General features: G+C 39.0%; 2 protein-coding genes across 4 annotated transcripts in view; one reads left to right on the top strand and one right to left on the bottom strand.

The window, feature by feature from the left end:
• The window catches only part of Nudcd1 (NudC domain containing 1), a 54669-nt gene extending 38055 nt beyond the window's left edge, over nt 1-16614 (bottom strand). For both annotated transcript variants that reach the window (XM_021182896.2, XM_021182895.2), the window contains exons 1-2: nt 15970-16614; nt 9291-9445 (exon numbers count right to left, since the gene is read on the bottom strand). In XM_021182896.2, the coding sequence (XP_021038555.1) occupies nt 9291-9445; nt 15970-16084 (270 nt within the window). In that variant the 5' untranslated portion in view covers nt 16085-16614. The remainder of the gene's footprint in view (nt 1-9290; nt 9446-15969) is intronic.
• Nucleotides 16390-20414, top strand: part of Eny2 (ENY2 transcription and export complex 2 subunit) — a 7835-nt gene continuing 3810 nt past the window's right edge. The window contains exons 1-2 of one of the 2 annotated variants that reach the window (XM_021182899.2): nt 16390-16477; nt 17885-17961. In XM_021182899.2, the coding sequence (XP_021038558.1) occupies nt 17894-17961 (68 nt within the window). In that variant the 5' untranslated portion in view covers nt 16390-16477; nt 17885-17893. Of the gene's footprint in view, nt 16550-17884; nt 17962-20414 lie in introns of both variants that reach the window. The other variant, XM_021182898.2, reaches the window with a different exon arrangement.

The raw sequence follows: 20414 nt of genomic DNA on the forward strand, positions 1-20414 counted from the left end.
GACATGGATCTCTAAATCCTGGTCATCAGTGATGACAACTGACAACAACCATGGTGTGGCCCTGTCCATGGAGACCTCTCCAAGTTGGACACAGTGTCCCAGGGAGTCATTATGCCTTAACTTTGTCATATGTGCTGCCACAATTCCCATCACCAGTCTAAAAGGCAAGGTTTTCTTTCCTTCCTTCCTTTGTTTAGAGTCAGTTTTGCATATGGCTCAGTTTGCCCCAACTTGTGATTCTCCTGTTCCCATGTTCTTGGTGACATGAATACAGGTGTACATAAACACACCCAGCTCCTGCAAATCCTCATTCATCCTTCAAATCTCTGTTGAGGTGACCTCTCCATGTCGCAACCCTGAACACTGTACCTCATCCATCTGTCTTTCCTCCTCTGTGCTGCAATGCATCTTACTGCTGACCTTCACCCCGCCATGCTAGCAGTGTGTTTCTGACTACTAACCATGCAGAATCATTCAGTCAATGTTTGAGAAAAGGTATTTCTATACTCAGGAAATTAATTCATCTCAAAAACTAAAGATTCCTAGAAATATGTATATGTGTGGTTTCCTTTTTCATATTGAACGGTTAAAAAAAATAGTAAAAAAAGTAAAAAGGGCTATCAATGAGCCTTTTAGAAAGTACTAATGAAACTCCCCCGCCCCAAGGAGAACTACTAGATTTTATTGAAAATATTCTCTGCAGAGCAATCTGCTCCTACTTTACTAAGAAAATCTTTGAGAGAAAAGTGAACAAAGATATATGAATTTTTTTTTACTGATGAGTAATGGTAGAAAGTTTTGAAGCACATCCACAATGTTACAAGTAAGCCAAACTCATCCTCAGCACAGAATACAAGTGCTTAAAGACACTATTCAGAAAACAAGACCAAAAGAGGCAGCTTGATTTAAGTAGTCTGAATCTTTTTACAGAAAGAAAGGATGTAAGAGAGAGGGAAGGCCATCGCAACGCCTCTCAACCGCCACGCTTCTTCCCTTAGATTTGGTAAAAAGGCTTGCTCTGCTCGCTCACCTTCCTCACCAAAGTAAAGTCAATAGCCATAAAGTCTAAAGACCATACATAAAATTTAAGAAATTATTTAACAAAGTTAAAAATGCATATATAATGTAAGTGATTATTTCAGAAATACAATCTTATCTGTAGACCCCACAGGCCTGTGGTTTTTCTCTGGCAGCTTTCCTTGCCAGCAGATACAAAGGCTGGAATTAAGGGAATGACTATTATACCTGGAATGCAAACAATGCATTCTGTGGGAAGGCACATTAAGCTTTACATAAAAATAAAATCAACTTCTAGACTTGGTTTTATATATCATCATAGTTGACTGCCATCCTGTATGCCTATATATCCTATGTTTGGGGAGAAACTTCTATCAACAAAATAACAAAGACAAAAATCATATGGAATAGATGAAAATAGAGAGCTGCACCTGGAGCCACTGTGAGGAAAGCAAATACTGGGAAAGAGTAGAAGACAGGATCCTTACCTACTATTGGTGTCAGTGTGGTCACCATGGAAACCAGTATGGGACTTCTCAAAACACTAGCCACAGGGGTAACAAGTGAGCCTGCTACACCACTTCTGGACATACACACAAAAACTAGAGGTACTTGCAAATCTATTGTTCACACTGTCACATTAGCAAGGAAATGGAGTCAGGCTACATGTCTACTAGATAAATGGATAATGAAAATGTGGAACACATATATAATGCTATTTATGAAATTATGGATAGAACTGGAAAATACTGTATCACAAGATAATCCAGGCACAGATAAACTACTGTTAAATGTGTCTCCAGATGGGAGTAAATATGGGTAAAGCCAGGGAACTAGAAAGAGACTCGTGTGACTAGAGAAAGAAAGGTTTAAGGGAGAAGAGAGTGGGGAAGACGATCCATCAAAGTGGATGGGGAAATCCCAGTGGCTAAAGGACACAGCAGGGAAAGGGGGACAGAGAGAACAAGAAGAGTAAAGCAGGAAGGAGAAGCAATTGAAACAAGATATAGATGGAAATCCATTACTCTGCTAAGTTAATTTAAAACTAAAACTAAATTCCTAATATAAAAGTTAGTACTAGCACATGTAGTAATATAATGAAGGTGATGTTTCACAGAAATGTATTAAAGACTCATGGTCTACTCCAGAGGTTAGCTAGCAATACTGTATCAGCCATTTCTGACTCACTTTCTACGTCTATACATAAAGTTTTATCGGAAGATAGTCATACTTGTATTTTTACCCAATTACTGCAATTTTCCCAAGGAAAGCAAAAAGTAAGTAGCTGTCGCAAACGCCTATTAAATTAAAGTATCTAGCTCCATGCAAAGTTTGCTAGCCTCTGGTAAAGGAGTATGTAGTCCGGGCCTGTCTGAGCACTGATGGTGTGAATATTGCTGAGCAACAGAGGAGAGATGCACAGCTTCTTAGATGAAGCCGTGATTTACTCAGACTTATGTATGTGAAGACTCAGAAGCAGCCTGACAGAAGATTAAGAGCATGGGCCAAGTGGATGTGACCAGAAGAAAAAAATCCTGCAAGTAACGAATGGATGGCTTTCAGGACTGTACCAATTTCATATTGCTGGAGTATCATGCACAAGGTGGTGAAAGATAAAGGTGCATTTTAAGAACAGTGTTCATGCTCACCTTGCTTTAAATAAATGAGGAAATTTGCACAAGATATGAGTATTGGTGAAGACAGAGCAAAAATGTGGTTAACAAGACATTGCTAAGTTCCTTTGCAATTTTTTAGTAAATCACATAAACACTTTGCCTATTCTAAAGTTATATACCAACTCCATGCCTTAGCATGAATTAACTGCTAAATAAATTTAAATGAAACAGTCAATTAAACAGACAACACTGTAGGAGCACTGTACAGAAGGACACAAAGAGCAGAGAGCAGTCACAGACCCATAAGGACCTGATGCAGACCTGTGCAGGCCCTGCATATGCTGTTGTCTGTGACATCATTAGAGTTTTGCTCATGTTGATTTAGAGACCCTTCTACTCTCAGTGTCCTCTGTGCCCTCTGGCTATTATGCTCTTTCAGCTTCCTTTTCCACTAAGTACCGAGTGGAAAGGCTTTGATGGAGATATCCTTTTCAGGGCTATGTGTTCCAAGATCTGTCTTTCTGTGTAATATATAGCTGTAGGTCTCTGTGTTTGTTCCCATTTGCTACAAATGAAAGCTTCTCTGATGATGGCTGAGCACGGCACTCATCTATGAGAATAGCAGAATGTCATTAGAAGTCATATTTCCCTATTTTGATTACATTGTTTTTTATTTATTTATTTATTACATTGTTATTTGATTTTATCCAATGTTAAGGCTATCTAGTCTCACATTCTTGGTCATCCAAGCAATATCAAATATAGGGTCCATCTTGTGGACTGGGCCATAAGACAAATCAGACATTGGTTAGTCACTCCCACAAGCTTTGTGTCACACCGCATAGCATATTATAGAGGCAGACCTCACTGTAGATCAAAGGGTTTATGGCTAGATTCATATTATGTTTCTCTTTTGGCAAAGTACCTTCCTGTACAAAAGACATTAATATTAGCACATAAGGGTAAAGACTGTAGTTGGGCACCAGCTCAACTTCTCCACGTTCAATGAGTTCTGTAGGTATTGTTTTTAGCAATGTGGACTTTTTGTCTATTTGTGGAGAACAATCTATACTCTTGGCAACATCTTGGGTTATTTGGAGATTCCCATGGGACCCTTTTGACCCACAACTCCATTAGATATAACCCAATTCCAGAACGAGAAACATCATCTGGTAACAAAAGATGGCCAGCTGGGGCTGTGTTTCCCCATTATTTGGTGATTTCAGTTAGATCACCTCCATGAACGTATATATTTTAAGAAACTTCTACTGTATTAGGTTTCCATACTACCCTTCAAATGCCCCTTAATTTTAGCTGTCTATCCCACTATTCCTTCCCTCATTCCCCTCTCTCTTCCCAACTTGATCCTCCCATTCCAGCCGCTACCATCCATATGTAACTATCTAGTCTATTCTCTTTCCCATCTCTAGAGAGATCTATTTGTCCCTCCTAATCCCACAGCCACTATCTACACATAAGCATACATACTATATTTGTCTTTCTCAATCTGGGATATCTCACTCAGAATGTTTTCTTTTTTCCCTAGTGCCATCCATTTACCCGTGAAACTAATCATTTCATTATTTAATGGTTGCATAATATTCCATTATCTAAGTTAAATGTTTCTCAGCGACTTGAATTTCCAGTTTTAAGAATTCTGTTTAGATCTGTATCCCACTGATAATTTGGTTGTTTTCTTGATATCTTGTTTCTTTAGTTCTTTATATATTTTGAAATATTAACCTTTATCCTAGTTAGGGTGATTATTGCTGTGATGAAACACTATAACCAAAGTAACTTGGAAAAGAAAGGGATTTTTTTTGTTGTTTTTTTGGTTTTTGTTTTCTTTTGTTTTGTTTTGTTTTGTTTTGTTGGCTTATGCTTCCACATCTCAGTTTATCATCAAAGGAAATCAGGACAGGAACTCAAGCAGAACAGGAACTTGGAGGCAGGAGACCAAATTGATGAAGAGGCCAAAGAGGAATGCTGCCTACTGGCCTGCTAATCCTGATTTCTTATAAAGTTCAGGACTCCAGCCCAGGGATGGCAACCCATATAACGGGCTTGCCCATCTCCAATCAAATGTACTACAGACTTGCTATAGTTTGATTTTATGGAGACTCTTTTTTTTTAATTGAGGTCCCCTCCTCTCTGATGACATTAGCTTGTGTCAAGTTGACATAAAACTATCCAGCACAGCCCTCTATCAAATGTGTAGTTGACAAAAATCTTTTTCCATTGTATATGTTGCCACTTTGTTCCAAAGGACAATGTCCTTTATAGTGCAGAAATCTTTCAGTTCATGAGGTTCCATATATTAATGTTGATCTTAGTCTCTTATGTTGGTTAACTGTGAACCTCTCTCCTGTCCCAGAGAGTTCAATGCTATCCCCTCCCCCTTCCTCTTCCATAAGATCTAATGTATCTGGTTTTATAGTGAGGTCTTTGGAGTTTCATACAGGGTGATAAATATGGATCTATGTGGATTCCTCTTCATGCAGCCACTTAACACCATTTGCTGAAGAGGCTGTCTTTTTTCCAGGATGTGTTTTTGGCTTCTTTATATTAAAAAAAAAAGAAAATCACGTGTCTATATGCATGTATATTTATGCCTGCATATTCTATTCTATTCTATTCTATTCTATTCTATTCTATTCTATTCTATTCTATTCTATTCTATTCGTGTCTGTTTTGTGCCAATACCATGCTGTTTTTATTACTATAGCCTTGTAGTACAACTTAAAATCAGGGATGATGATCCCACCTGCATGTCTTTTATCGTTCAGAACTGTTTTAGTTATCCTGATTTGTGTGTGTGTGTTACCATATGAAGCTGCAAATCTTGTCCTTTCAAGGTCTGTGAAGAACTGTGTTGAAATTTTGATGTAGATTGCATAGAGTATAGAGATTGCTTTTGATAGGAAGCCCATTTTTACTGTATTAATCCTGATACATGAATATAGGAGATATTTCTATCTTCTGATATCTTCTTCAATTTTTCTTCAAATACTTGAAGCTTTTATCATACAAGTCTTTTACTTGCTTTGTTAGTTATCCCAATATATTTTATATTATTTGAGGCTACTATAAAGGGTATTTATCAGATTTTTTTCTTAATCTGTTCATTATTTGTACATAGGAGGGCTACTAATTTTTGTGATTTAATTTGTATGTATTTTGCTGGAAGTGTTTATGAGTTATAGGAGGAGTTCCCTGATGGACTTCTTATGGTTAGTTATATGTAGTGTATCATCTGCAAATAAAGATGGTTTGCATCTTTCCCTTCCTATTTTTAGCCCTTTGATCTCCTTCAATTGTATTACTGCTCAGCTAAGTCTTCAAGTACTACACTCAATATGTATGGAGTGTGGACAGACTTGTCTTATTCCTGGATTTAGTGAAATTACTTTGAGAGTTTCTCTCCATTCAATTTCATGTTGGTTATGGGATTACTGTAGACTACCTTTCTTATATTGAAGTATATCTCCCTACTATTCTTAAGTAGTTCAAAACTTTTTTTTTGGGGGGGAGGGGTTGTCAAGACAGGGTTTCTCTGTGTAGCCCTGGCTGTCCCGGAACTCACTCTGTAGACCAGGTTGGCCTCGAACTCAGAAATCCGCCTGCCTCTGCCTCCCAAGTGCTGGGATTAAAGGCATGTATCACCATGCCCAGCAAGTTCAGAACTTTTGCATGAAGGTGTGTTAGATTTTGGCAAAGACCTTTTCTGCATCTAAGGAGATGATATGTAGTTTTTGTCTTTCAGTTTTTTTATTTGGTAGATTACATTCATCAATTTATGTATTTTCAACCATCTCTGCATCTCTGGGATGAGGTCTACTTCATGGTGGATGATGTTTTTGATATGTTCTTGGATTCAGCTTGCAAAATATTTTATTAAACATTTTCATATTTATGTTCACCATGTAATTCTCTTCCTTTGTTGGGTCTTTTATGTGGTTTGGATATTAAGATAACTGTCCTCAAGTAGTGGTTTGAATATGCTTGGCCCATTGGAAGTGGCACTATTAGCAGGTGTGTCCTTGTTGGAGGAAGTGTGTCACTGTGTAGGCGGGCTTTGAGAGATCTTAGTCTCTCTTAGCTCTGCCCAGTGTGGAAGAGACAGAGCAGTCTTCTCCTGGCTGTCTTATCAAGGGGTAGAACTCTGTTCCTCCAGCACGATGTCTGCCTGAACACTGCCATCTTCCCACCATGATGATAATGAACTGAACCTCTAAAACTGTATGCCAGCCCTACCAAATAGATGTTTACCTTCATACAAGTTATCTTGGTCATGGTGCCTCTTTAAAGCAATGGAAACCCTAATTAAGACACCTCGTAAAATGAACTGTGCAAATTTCCTTCTGTTTCTATGTTGTGTAATAATTTGAGAAGTGTTGGCATTAATTCTTCTTTGAAAGTCTGTGCTAAAACCAGCTAGTCTTGGGCTTTTTTTTTTTTTTTTTGGGGGGGGGGGTATAGGTTGATGTGGAGGTTGGAAGTTTTTAATCACGGCTTCTATTTAACTGGAAGTTATAGGTCCATTTAAATTATTTACCTGGTCTTGATTTAACTTTTGGTAAGTGGCATATATTGAGAAAATTATCTATTTCTTCTAAATTTTCAAATTTGGTGAAGTAGAGATTTTTAAAGTATGCCCTTATGATTCTTTGGATTTTCTCGATATTTGTTATTATGGTTCTCTCCTCTTCTCTTTTCTTTTCTTTTCTTTTCTTTTCTTTTCTTTTTTCTTCACTTTTTTGTTTTACTAGATATTTTCTTCATTTACATTTCAAATGTTCCTAGTTTCCGCTCTGAAAATCCCCTATACCCTCCCCCTTCCCCCTGATCCTCAACCCACCCACTCCTGCTTCCTGGCCCTGGCATTCCCCTATACTGGCATAGAATATTCCCAAAACCAAGGGCCTCTCCTCCCATTGATGGCTGATTAGGCCATCCTCTTTTACATATGCAGCTAGAGACACAAGTCCCTCCATGTGTTTTCTTTGATTGCTGGTTTAGTCCCAAGGAGCTCTGGAGATACTGGTTAGTTCATATTGTTGTTCCTCCTATAGAGCTGCAGACTCCTTTAGCTCCTTGGGTACTTTCTCTAGCTCCTTCATTGGGGACCCTGTGTTCCATTCAATAGATGACTGTGAGCATCCACTTCTGTATTTGCCAGGCACTGGCATAGCCTCACAGGAGACAGCTCTATATCAGGGTCCTGTCAGCAAAATCTTGTTGGAATAAGCAATAGTGTCTGGGCTTGGTGGTTGTTTATGAGATGGATCTTGGGTGGGGCAGTCTCTGGATGGTCCTTCAGAGCTGAGACTGAAGGATAGGTCTCTTTTCATTTCTAATTTTGTTAATTTAGATAAATGAGTATACAACATATTCAAAATTATGGAACCCAACAAAGGCAGTTCTAAGAGCCAAATTCTTAGAACTAAGTGCCAACATTAAAAAAAAAAATTAGAAAAATCTCATACTAGAAACTAAATAACACACCTAAAAGCTCTATAACAACAAAAAGAAATCACACCCAAAAGGAGTAAACAGCAGGAAATAATCAATTACGGATACATTATCAATAATTGATTACTGAAATCAGTAAAAGAGAAATAAATACAACAAGCAAAACAAAACAACAACAAAAGCAATACCAAGAGTCAACAAAACAAAGAGTTGTTTTTTGAGAAAAATCAGTAAGATTGACAAACCATTACCCAAATTAACTACTAGCTATTTATGAGACACACTTTAGCCCTTTTAAGGTAAGAAATATTGATACGTTCAAAGAAAAAAAAAGAAAAAGACGAGCACTTTGTATGTGCACTTGCATGTATAAGCGCATTGGCTTGTATGTACATGGAGGCTAGAGGTGAACCTCTGGTGGTGTTCTTCTGACATTGTACACTACTGCAAGTGCAGGGCAGTGCATATCTCTGCCTTGTCAGGACTGAGATTATAAGGGAGTGCTACCACACCAGGGCTTGCGATAAAGACACTATATACAGAACTCAGGTCCTCATGAGGTTTTAGCACAGATTTTCAAAGAAGAAGTAATACCAATATTCCTCAAATTATTACACAACATAGAAATAAAAGGAATACTACTGATTGAGATTTCTCCCTAGCCAGAATATTAGTTTTTAAGTCTCTATTAATATAAGACTTAATATATATGTAATATATAATACAATATAATTAATTTAAGGACTCTATTAATATAAGACAAATAAGATTTGAAGGCACAATTTTTCCCAAGACCTACAGGAAAAAAAGGAGTATTTCATAATGCAACAGGGATCAACCCAAACAACCAAACCTAAATGTTAACGGAGTTTAAATTACACTAGTGTAATTTAAATTACACTAGTGTTAAATGTAAACACTAACTGAAATGGAAAAGAAGAAATCCATTATTATATTGAGGCTATACCACACAGGTGGAAATGGATGGGTACAGGGGATTATAAAAATCAAGAAGAGGAAAAGCTATAACTGAGGTAAGCAGAAGGGGAGGAGCCTTACAGTTTGATACAGATTTCCACATTCCAAAGGTATGTGCACCTTGACTGTCTGGACATCAGATTCAGAGATTAAAGAGTAAGGAAAACAGGATAACATCTGTCTTTATCCTCTGCATGTGTTTCTTACCAGCATCACTGTTAAGTTCATAATTCTTCCAAGATTATCAATGTAGTAGACACTGTCTTGATACCAGGCATCACAGTGCAGATAATTATACATCCCAAAAGCATGCATGTGTTCCAATGTATACTGGTCATCTCGAAGTTTTACTTCTGCCACAGCTGAAAAACACATATATACAAATATATATTTACATATATCTGTATGCATAAATAATTATAAACATAATCATTAAAACTTGCATCTCAGATCATTCCTTTCTGCAGAATGCCTACAGGGCACAGAAACAGTTAATGCCAGCTACAGAGGCTACAAACAGGCAGGTCTTTCGTAGCACAATCCTTTTCTTTTATGTACCTCTACAATTTTGAAGTACAAGCGTCAACATTTTATGGGCAAACAAACAAGTGTCCATTGATAAAGCGTTTTTATGCTTTTTAAAACATTCATCTTTATCACAGACAAAGAAAGTGACAATGTCTTTATTATACGATAATATAGTTAGAAAATTGTGTGTAAACACAAATAGTGACTTCAGCATCATATTCCATCTTTCCCAAGTATATGGAATAAAACAATATCATAGTTAGGACATACATAAACTTTTGTACTATGTACAGAATAGCACTCTCTCAACTAAAACACTAGCTGTTCTCCTAATTCTGAATTGACAAAATATGGTCTCTCCCTCACACTCCTGCCTATCAGTGTAGTTCCAAATTCTTGTAGCTCAGGACTGCTAATGTCGTACAATTAATTAATGTTGTAACAAGAAATATTAAGTGTCACTGAGCCTACATGTTACCTTAATATAAAACTCACTTTTCCTCTATTCTCCCTGCAACAATTTTCTTTTTTATCCATTGCTTTAGTTTGCTTTCTGCTGCTGTGCTAAACACCATAACCAAAAGCAACCTCAGAGAGGGAGGGTAACTCCAGCATCCAGGTCACAGTTCATCACTGATGATAGTCAGGACAGGAACTCAAGCAGAAACTGACGCAGAAACTATGGAGGAATGGCTTGCTTCCTCTGACCTGTGCTCCATCAGCTTTTGTATACATATAGCACTAAACATCTGCCCAGCAGTGGCTCTGTTCATGATGGGCTGGGTCTTCCCATATCAATCAACAATAAAGACAATTCTTCACATACAGAGATGAAGGTCAATATGAAATGGGCAACACTTCAATTGACATGCCCTCTTCCGGATAACTCTCAATTATGTCAAGTTGACAATAAAACCCACAAAGGACATCATGCCATTCCTATTTTCTTTTTCATTTTTATTGTGTACTTGTGTTTGTGTACATGAATGTATGGGTACCACTCGCATGTCTGGTGCCTGTGGCAAGAAAAGCATCTGATCCTTTAGACTATGGGTACAGATGCTTGTAGGCCACCATTCAGGTTCCTGGCACTGAACCCTCTGCAAGAGCAACACATGTTCTTATCTGCTGAGCTGTTTCTCCAGCCCCACTTTTCCTATTTTCAATGCCTGCACTGAGTCCTGGCTTACATATTTATTCACTCATGTATTTAGCAAGTCTTTTAATAAGCACCACTCGTACCAGTGATACACAAAGTTCTACCTTTTCAGAACTTAGGATCTTGTAAGAAAAAGGATAATGGGCCAGGTGTGATGGTGCACACCTTTAATCTCAGCACTCGGGAGGCAGAGGCACATGGAACTCTGAATTAGAGGCCAGCAAGTTCTGTCTCAAAATAATAAATAGATAACCACACCTCTCAAGCAAAGCAAAGGGGTACTAATCCAGCAATGACACTGTAAAATAAATTTTACATAATTAAATCTTATATTAAAAAAATACAAATACCACAAGGATATATAGAAGAGAATTGACCTACTAAGGAGATTAACAAAAGCTTTCCAGGACAGAGCCAAGAAGAAAAAATTAATTGAAGAAATACAACTTTACATAATACCCTTTCTAAGCAAAAACAGGAAAAAAGTGGAAATAAAAGATACGCATTCGTACTGAAAGTCCTAGTTTTCTTTCCTATTGCTGTGATAAAACCCTGATAAAAGCCACTTAGGGAAGAAAGGGTATTTATTTATGTCACAATTCCAGGTTACCACCCATCATTGCTAGGAAGTCAATTCAGAAACATGAAGCCACTATTCACATCCATGGTCAGGAACACAGAGAATGAATACACATTTGGTGCTCTATCCCTGTCACTCAAGCCAGGGCTCAACCCATTAAATGATGCTACCACAGTCAAGATATGCTTTCCTATCAAAATGACCTGAACTACAATAAATAAATACATAAACACAAAGTCTCACACCCACACCCACAGGGCAAATTAAGCAATTTACTCCTGTCACTTACTCCTCAGGTGATTCCGGCTGTGTCTAATGAGAATTAGAACTAACCATTACTAGTTTGCAAAGTATAAAAACTACGTACCAAGAACAGCTGCAAAGGAATGCAGCTGAAGAATGAGCACAGAAATTGATTATAAGACACTTTATCTTCATTTCTTCCTTTATAAAGGAAGTAAGCACAAATTCATTGGTTTCTAAACAGGAGAGTAAGACTCACACTTGAGTCCTGAGACAGTATGTAAAAAACAATGATTTGGAAAACAGATTGCAGCAGAAAAGGGGCAAAACCATTAAGAAGCCACTGAGGTCACTCAAATGAGGGGAGCTGAGGTCAGCCAAATGAGAGGTGGCAGAAGCCTGGAAACATTTCAGACGTCAGAAGCAAAATCCTAAGATTATAAGAACACTGATTGAGGACTGTGGGAACATCTCCTTCATTTCAAGGAAGTATTTATTTTATAAGGGATTGTTAAAAATATATACTTCACTAAATAAGAGAGAAACTGTAACCAATTGCTGGTTTTCTAGCACCACTGTGTGGATGAAATGTACTAATGCAGGAAGCATATCTGACTCTAATGGCTCAAAGCAGTAGTGATTTTAAACAATAATAAGCCAAGTATGGTTTTTGCCATCTTTGGATAAAGAACCCTAGGTAGCCCAAAATAAATCAGAAGTTTCTTAACCTTTTCCCTATTAGAACATCACCCCTTTAAAAAGTAAATAAATAAATCAAGAAAGATATAAGATGATGAAAACACTGTCCATGATCATGGGCTGGATGGATTAATATTGTAAGAATGGATATATTACCAAAATTATTCTATTGATTCACTGCAATCCTCTTCAAGATTTCCATGGCAATCTTCATAGAAGTAGAAGAACCCAAAAATTCACATGGAAATGCCTAAGACTACAACTAATCAAAGCGATTCTAAGCAGCGATGTTACTGGAGGCATCAAACACCTGACCTTATTCTAGAGATATAATAGAGACAGCATGACGTCAGCATGAAGGCAGACACTGAGAACACGTGAGAGACCAAAAAAATCAATCCACACAGCTATGACTGCCTAATTTTTCACACAGGTATCAAAGACATAACTGGAAAAAAAAAGACAGCTTATTTAATAAATACTAATGACACACTTGTTACCTACTTGAAGAATGAAATAAAACCTGTTTTGTTTTGTTTTGTTTTGGGGGGGTGTGTTGTGTACTGTGTATTCAGAAGCTGATTTCTGTGTCCAGGAATCTAGTTACAGTCCAGACGCTGGCATTGTCATGATTATTGAACCATCTCCTCAATCAATCTTTTATAAAGAATGTTCTCCAATTATCTCTGATTGGTTAATAAAGAGCTGATTAGCCTTTGGCTGGGCAGAGAAGGCAGGACTTCTGATTCCAGGGAGACAGTCCCAAAGGAGGTGTGTGTGGGGAGACTGAGAAAGAATTGGTCCTGAGCAAAGGATCCGAGAGGAGTCAGGATGAGCAGGTCACCAAGGGATTCACCATGAAGGTGCACATGGAATAGAGCAAGCCAGGGAAACTCAGACTGCAAGTAACATGGGACCTATGGCTTAGAAAGTTAGAAAAGACAAGAATCTGCCCAGTCATTGTGTTTAAAGATTGTTAATAAACTTAATAGGACTTTGAGTCAATTATTTAGGAGCTAGAATGGGAACAGATAAGGCTTTCCCTCCTAAATTATTGACTATATTCACTCTACATAAAAATTATTTCAAACTCTATCAAAGGTCTTAATTTAAAACCTGAGATACTGAGATGGCCGCAAGAAATTAAAGGGAATACACTTCAAGATATAGGCACAGAAAGAAAAAAAAAACTTTTGAACAATACTTTATCAGCACAGGAAATACCCACAGGAAATAATAAACGAGATGATATAAAATTAAAATGTTTTCTCAACAGCAAAGAAACTACTAACAGAGTGAAAGGCAGACCAGAATGAAACAGTCTTTAGCTCTATACTCAGACAAAAGGTTAATAGTTAACTATACATAACAACGACAACAAACTAGAAAAACTAAAACACACATCACTACGCATCAAAGTGTTTCACATCCTTAGCAATCAGGAAAAAAGCAAATTAAACCTACTTTGAGATTCAGTGTCATCCATAAGAAATGAGAGGATAGCACACACTGATGATCCCGTTTTACGGCTAGCGGAAATTTAAACTACTTATAGCCATTATGGAGATCTATATGGAGGTTTCTCCAAATCTTATGACCCAACAGCTATACTTTTGGGCATATACTCAAAGAATTCTCTATCCTACCACTGAGATGATCCCTGCACACTCACATTCATTACTGCTCTCTTCCCAAAAGCTAGGTCAATCTAGATGTTCATCAATAGATGACTGAATAAAGGAAAGCTACACAGATGCATGTATATGAAATGCATTATATTCAGTTGTAAAGAAAATGAGATTTGCAGAAAAAATGGACAGCTCTAATCTTGGTTGTCAACTTCATAGGACCCCAAATCATCTTATAGATAAGCCTCTGGGCAAACCTATGCGAGATTACCTAGATCTTAATGGGGGGGCAGCACTACTGAATAAAGAGAAATCAGGTTGAGAGTAAGCATTCTCATTTCCTGACTGTGGGTGCCAGCAAAGAGAGTTACACAAAGGCACAAGGAAACTTGGGCATTACACCTGTTTAGTACCTTGATTTCACATTAACAGAGTAATATAATTTCCTAGACTTTCACTGTCCCAACTTTTAGCACTCTAGATCTACACCCTCTGCTAGGGTCTTCCAACAGCAATTCTTCGCTTGATTATTTAATTTGCTTTGGCCAATGGAACAAGTGGAAATGTGTCAACAGCCATGGAACAGCATGTACACCGTGACTTAACTTCCCGAAAACAGCCTGTGCTAGCCTGTTGAAGGGTGACCAGCCATATGGAAGACTCAAGTCAAGATCATCTGGCAAGTGATCTAGACAAAGCAAGCTGACTAGAATTGCCTCTGCCAACTCCTAACTGAATGAGCAGTGAGGAGAACCTGCTGGTTTGAGCCAGTAGGTTTTGTTCCTTTGTATTCTGTTTCCAATCAATTGGCTAACTAAACATGGCCAGATCATTTATTGACACAGAAAGAAAAGCAACAAAAACGTCCAAGAGAAAGAACAAAAAGAAGGAAGCACCTCTCCTCTTATACCAGCCAGCAGCTACCTGTTTTCCTTCACAACTCAAGTCCCTCATCAACTCCTTCGGGAAGTTTTCCCAGGTCTCAAAACAAGTTGAGAAAACATACTCAGTTAGACCATTACATTTGCTCACGTTCCTCTCACTACTTGCCCATACTGTAATTAGATGTTTATTAGTGAATGGATTATGATTTATTAGGCACTCATGATTATACCAATCACGTAATCATCTTGATGAATCACAAAACAGGCCCACAACAATTACTTTTACACTTAAGAAACAAACTTAAAAAAAAAAAAAAAAAAAAAAAAAACAAGCATTTGTTGGTCTACTTGTTTATGTCTTTAATCCCAGCACAGAGGCAGCTGGTTATCTGTGAGTTCTGGGCCAGTCTGGGCTACAAAGCAAGTGCCAGGACAGTCAAGAATAGACTTCCTTGTATCTATAGAAAAGATACATAGATACATATATACGTAACGCGTGATACTCAAACGTCGACTAACACCTCTAGGATCACTATTTCTCAAAGTGCAACCTATGGAAAACTTGTATCAAAATAAGAATCTGCAGAGACATGTATTTAAAAACACAAATCCCTGGATACTTTCCCTAACAAAACTACAATTCCTATGGTTGTAAAAAGAATAGCCTCTAGGAAGTTACAGATAAATAAGTAGTAGCAGTAAGCAACAGTAAGCGCACTAAATCACTTTCCCTCAATAAATTGTAGCGTGATCCAGGACCCGAGTATTTGAAACTGCTAACTTAATGTGGAAATTTTTGTCTCCCAAGAAATGATTCTGCGTCAGAAGGAAAAAGGGAGTTGGGGACTTTCCAAGGAGGTGTGGCTTCTCAGCGAACACATTTACTAAAGGTGGTTTGGGAAGGAAGGACAACTTGAACCTTCAGAGCAAGACCCAGATGTATGGGCGGAGAATATCCGAGCCTGGGCTGCGGACGCCTAGGCCAGCCCACAGTGCCGCGGCTAAGGCGCGGAAGGAAAGGGGGGCATCCTCGGGTCCCCGCGTGGACCGCCGCTCTAGGTGCAGACCGGCAGGAGGTGGCTGGCTAGCCGGAGTGACAGAGGGTTGCGCCAATGGCAGCCTCAACGAGAAGGAACCGGGTGCGAGAGGGTGCCGCCGATCCCACCTGCATCAAGCTCCAGCTGGTAGCAGGGCAGCGGTTCGAGAGACAGCTTGTAGCCCTCGAAGCGGGGATCCAGCAGAGGTCTTTTCACCCGCAGAGAGCAATTGGCCGCCTCCATCGCGTTTCCCCGATCCCAGCAAGAGAATCAATAAAGCTCTTGTTGAAAGGTCCGCGCTTCACTCCTGGAACTGAGGCTGGGAAGCGGCGTGGTTCCCATCCCAGAGGACTCTGCGGCGCCACGTCTCTTCTGGGAAGTGTAGTGTCCATGAGAAATCTGGTTCTGTTGCATGCTGGGAAATGTAGTTTTTTGATACCCGATCCCACGCCAGCTAACAGACTATGGACTTCCTTACCCAGAGGGCCGAGCGACCAGAAGGCGGCCCGCGCTAGTTGAATTCTCACATTATAGGCAGGGTGGCCAGATCCCGCCCCGGAAATGCGTGGTCTAGCTTTCTGTGTGCTTAGGTGCCCGAGCTACTGAGGGTCTAAGTCCGGGCAGCCGAAGAGTGTGGTAGGTAACGGTCGTCAGCGCAAGGGTCATTTCGTCGCTGGGAAGGGACGGCCCTCGCCCGCGGTGATGGTGGTGAGCTATGCCCGTGGTCCTCAGGGCCGGGACCCGGGCCCAGCCCAGGCTCCTTTCGATGTGCTGTCTTTCGTTAGCTTCCCCGACCCGCGCTCGCTCGCTCGTTCGCTCGCGGGCCTGTAGGGCTCTCCGACAGGGCGTGCTGCTGGAGTTGGCCCCGAGCCAGTCCCCGCTTTGTTTTCTGGCTCCTCCCCTCCCGCCTCTCCAGCTGTCTGCGCCGTGTTGCATTTTCCTAAAGAATGTCAGAACCGGGAGGGAGTCCCTAGCGCCCTGGTTTTACCAGTGAGAAAACTGAGGCCTTTAGGCATTAAGTGACTTGCCCAAGGTCACTATCCGTGATTTTAGGGGCCAAGACGAGACGAAGTTTTGCTGTTCTTGCTATGACACTGTCTAAACTTTTGCAGTTATTTTGGAAATGTTAAGCCCCAACTACAGAAGTAAAGCGTTGCCTAGTTATTAACCTTCTGTTCACCTGCTTCTTGCGCAGCCCAACTCTGAAAATTCTTTGTAGTCTGAATTTCCATACAGACAAGAAGGAGAATTACAAAAGTAGATTCAAGTTAGTGACATTAAGTAGGAAAACATTAACTTAAACCTGACTTTACTTTTAAATGGCAAAAATGCGCTCAAAAGTTAACCTTGCTTTTTTTTTTCCCCCTACACCTATTTTGGCATTGGTTGTTTTTTTATTGAAAATGAAGAATTTCTCAAAGACTAGTTTGAAATTCGTTTTCTTACTTATCCTTCAGAAATAAGGATATTTGTGGTCACAGAAACCCACAGCTAGGGTAGCAGTTGTAATTCTCCGTGGATTTTATTGAGTAAAACAAGCACATAGGCTTGTTTCATTTTACATAATGGTATCTTTTATTAGTATGCATACTATGGCTTACCCAAAAATTGAATGCAGTTAAGATGCAGAAATGAACAGTAGTCAGATATTAATGTACAATTAAATAAGGTGGGACTCCAAGTACCTGACTTCACATTCTGTCTCTGTGCCTCAGTGTTCTCATCTGTAAAATAGAATTGTGTCATTAGAGCAAATTTGGGGGTTAAATATTCTCAGTTTTAGGTATATATGTGCTTAATGGTATTATAATAGTAGTTATTCCCTTTTAAAAAAAGACAAAGAAAAACAATAAAGAGCTTATGAGGGAAGGGAATTGGGATACAGGAAATAATACTAAGAATAATAATACCATCTAAGGTACTTAAAATTATCATCCTTTCCTTATTATAATGTTCAATGTGTTAGGATGATTGTCTAGAGAGGACTTAGAAGGAAACACTTTTCTAAATATTATGTATCTCAAAATGCATGTTGATGTCCAGGTTAGCAAGATGAACAAAGATGCGCAGATGAGAGCAGCGATTAACCAAAAGTTAATAGAAACTGGAGAAAGAGAACGGTGAGTAATAAATTGTATCAATAAAGTAGGTTTTATCATCTTTAAAAATTATATTGGAGGAATTTCAAGTGTCAAGGGCCAAAACATATCTGGAAGGTATTACAGAAAAGTAAAGATTATCAGAGTTTCTATTCTTAACATCGGTAATAGTTTGAATAAGCATTACAAGATTCAGAGGTGTCATATACAAAGATAAACAATTAATGACACCGCTAAAGCATTTTTAACAAAGTGGAAAAGAGACAGCATAGACACAAATGTCTACAGCTGGAGAATATTACCCAGGTTTTAATATAGAACTGCGTTTAATTACCTCAGGCCCTTAACTCTGGGGCAGCATGTGCTGTTACTATTTTCTGAAGGACTTTCTTGTTCCTCTTATTTTAATATTCAGTTATGTATCTTCAAATTCCAGCTCTTGTATCCACTCCCTACTCTATTAGCTTATGGTCTTCAGTGTGATCCACCCTCCATGACAGATATACCTTTGTATTCCCATTGTATAATGCTATGCTCAAAACCTAATTTAAGGAGCAAACGTTTAAAGAAAGGGCTGAGAAACAAACATAGACCGGCTCTCAGAGCAGGGTAATCAAGTGTACAAAAGGAATGTCAGGAACTGTGGAGTCGCTTCCATTTTACCTGGAGGTGTTTGGGTAAGTTTCAGTAATTGAAGAATTTCACCTAGGGTGGAAGAAGAATCTGCAGTTCCCAAGGTCAAAGAGGGAAAGGATAGTCTAGACAGCAGAATCTGCTGCCAAAGCTTTGGTACCGGATAAGTGCTCAGGAACTCACAATATAGGGAAAGTGGGAAAGCTTGTGGCTGGAGCAGTATGCAGGAGTATGGATTGTTGTGTAAGAATTCTGTCCATTGAAAACATACTGAATTTCAGAACTGTTTTGACCAATGGAACTATTTAAGCCCATCTAATTAAAACATTGAAAATTTGAAGGTGCTTTTATGCATCATTTAGTCCAGACACTTAGATATTGTTGCAAGATGTATCTTTTCCTCTCTCAGCTCTGCTTTCGTCTTTGTTGTCTTTATTCTCAAACAGGCCCTACCCACAGGTGGCAGAGATTAGCAGTTCCAAATTTACATTCCACCAGCTCAGAGTACCTATCTCAGCAAAGAGCCTCACTTGATTACCATCTTGCTTAGGTAATAGGCAAGTTATGCGCAGCCTTGCCCAGGTCATATTTCACATTACAAGAACCTTGTCCAGATTTATATAGGGAGAATGACACAATAGTGTTTGGTTGTTTTTCTCTTACAGAGCAGAAACTGAGTGAGTTATTTGCAAAAGCATATGTTCCTGTCTTTATCTTTGGATAATGGGAATTAGTAAGGATTTTTGGAAAGGAAGTGACTAGATTACATTTTCATTGTAGAGATACTATTCTATCAATGGGAATGTAGATTTGAAGGGACCAAGATAGATGGTAGAAAAATTAATTAGATGATGTGGTGAAGGTAAAAAGTAGTAAAATGGAAGGGAGAACAAAGGAGAGACAGACCTCCATGTGAAGAAAGACATAGTGGATGCTGTGCTGGGGTGTTGACAGTATATGCTTAGAGAATTATAGTTTTCTCTCTTATTGGTGTAGTACCTGTCAGGTGCCATTCTCTGTTAAGAGCCCAGGATACACTTAGGAAAGTCTAATTTCATGGGACTAACATTTTAATGGCCGGAAACAGGTTATAATTGTGTAATATGCCACATGGTGATTCAGAGTGCCAGGGTAAAAATCAAGCATGAGATATGCAGGGAGGGTGATGCTTTAGACAGAAAAGGAACAGTATCTGATAAAACATCAGAGAACTATTACAGAATGGGGACTCCAGTGGCCACAGTGTTAACATAAACTTGCCTGAATGTGCTATCTAAGGAGAAAAGTAGGTAAAGGGAGAGGAAATGGAGTCAGCATAGCTGAGGAGAAGACAGAGTTTATTTGTCTTAGAACTTATCCTGGGGACATTGGGAAGGCACTGGAAGATTTTGAAGAGAATGTTAAGCTTGAGGGAAGAGGCAGGGAGTGGATGTAAGTTAGACCTAAGTTCAGACAAGGAAAGAAGGGGCCTGGAACTAGGGTACTCTTGGCAGAGAAACATTTGAATTGTAGGCAAGCATTTTAAAACTGGAAGTGGAAGATTTACTCATGCATTGGAAATGTAGCAAGATGAAGGATATTCCCAAGTTCTAACGCAACAAACCAGAGGAATGAGATTGTCATTTTGAGGAAGTGAGAGTGGGAAAGTTGGGTTATGGCTTTTGAAATTGAAAGCCTAACAGGTATCACGGCAACCATACCACATAAAGCATCTCTGAAAGATGGTGAAAGAGTAGAGATGTGCAAGGAAAGCCAGTCTGTTTTCTTTTTTTTTTTTTTTTTTTTTTTTTAGAAGATGATTTTTTTATTATATGTAAGTACACTGTAGCTGTCTTCAGACA

The sequence above is a fragment of the Mus caroli genome, chromosome 15 (assembly GCF_900094665.2).
Source record: "Mus caroli chromosome 15, CAROLI_EIJ_v1.1, whole genome shotgun sequence".
Lineage (NCBI taxonomy): Eukaryota > Metazoa > Chordata > Mammalia > Rodentia > Muridae > Mus > Mus caroli.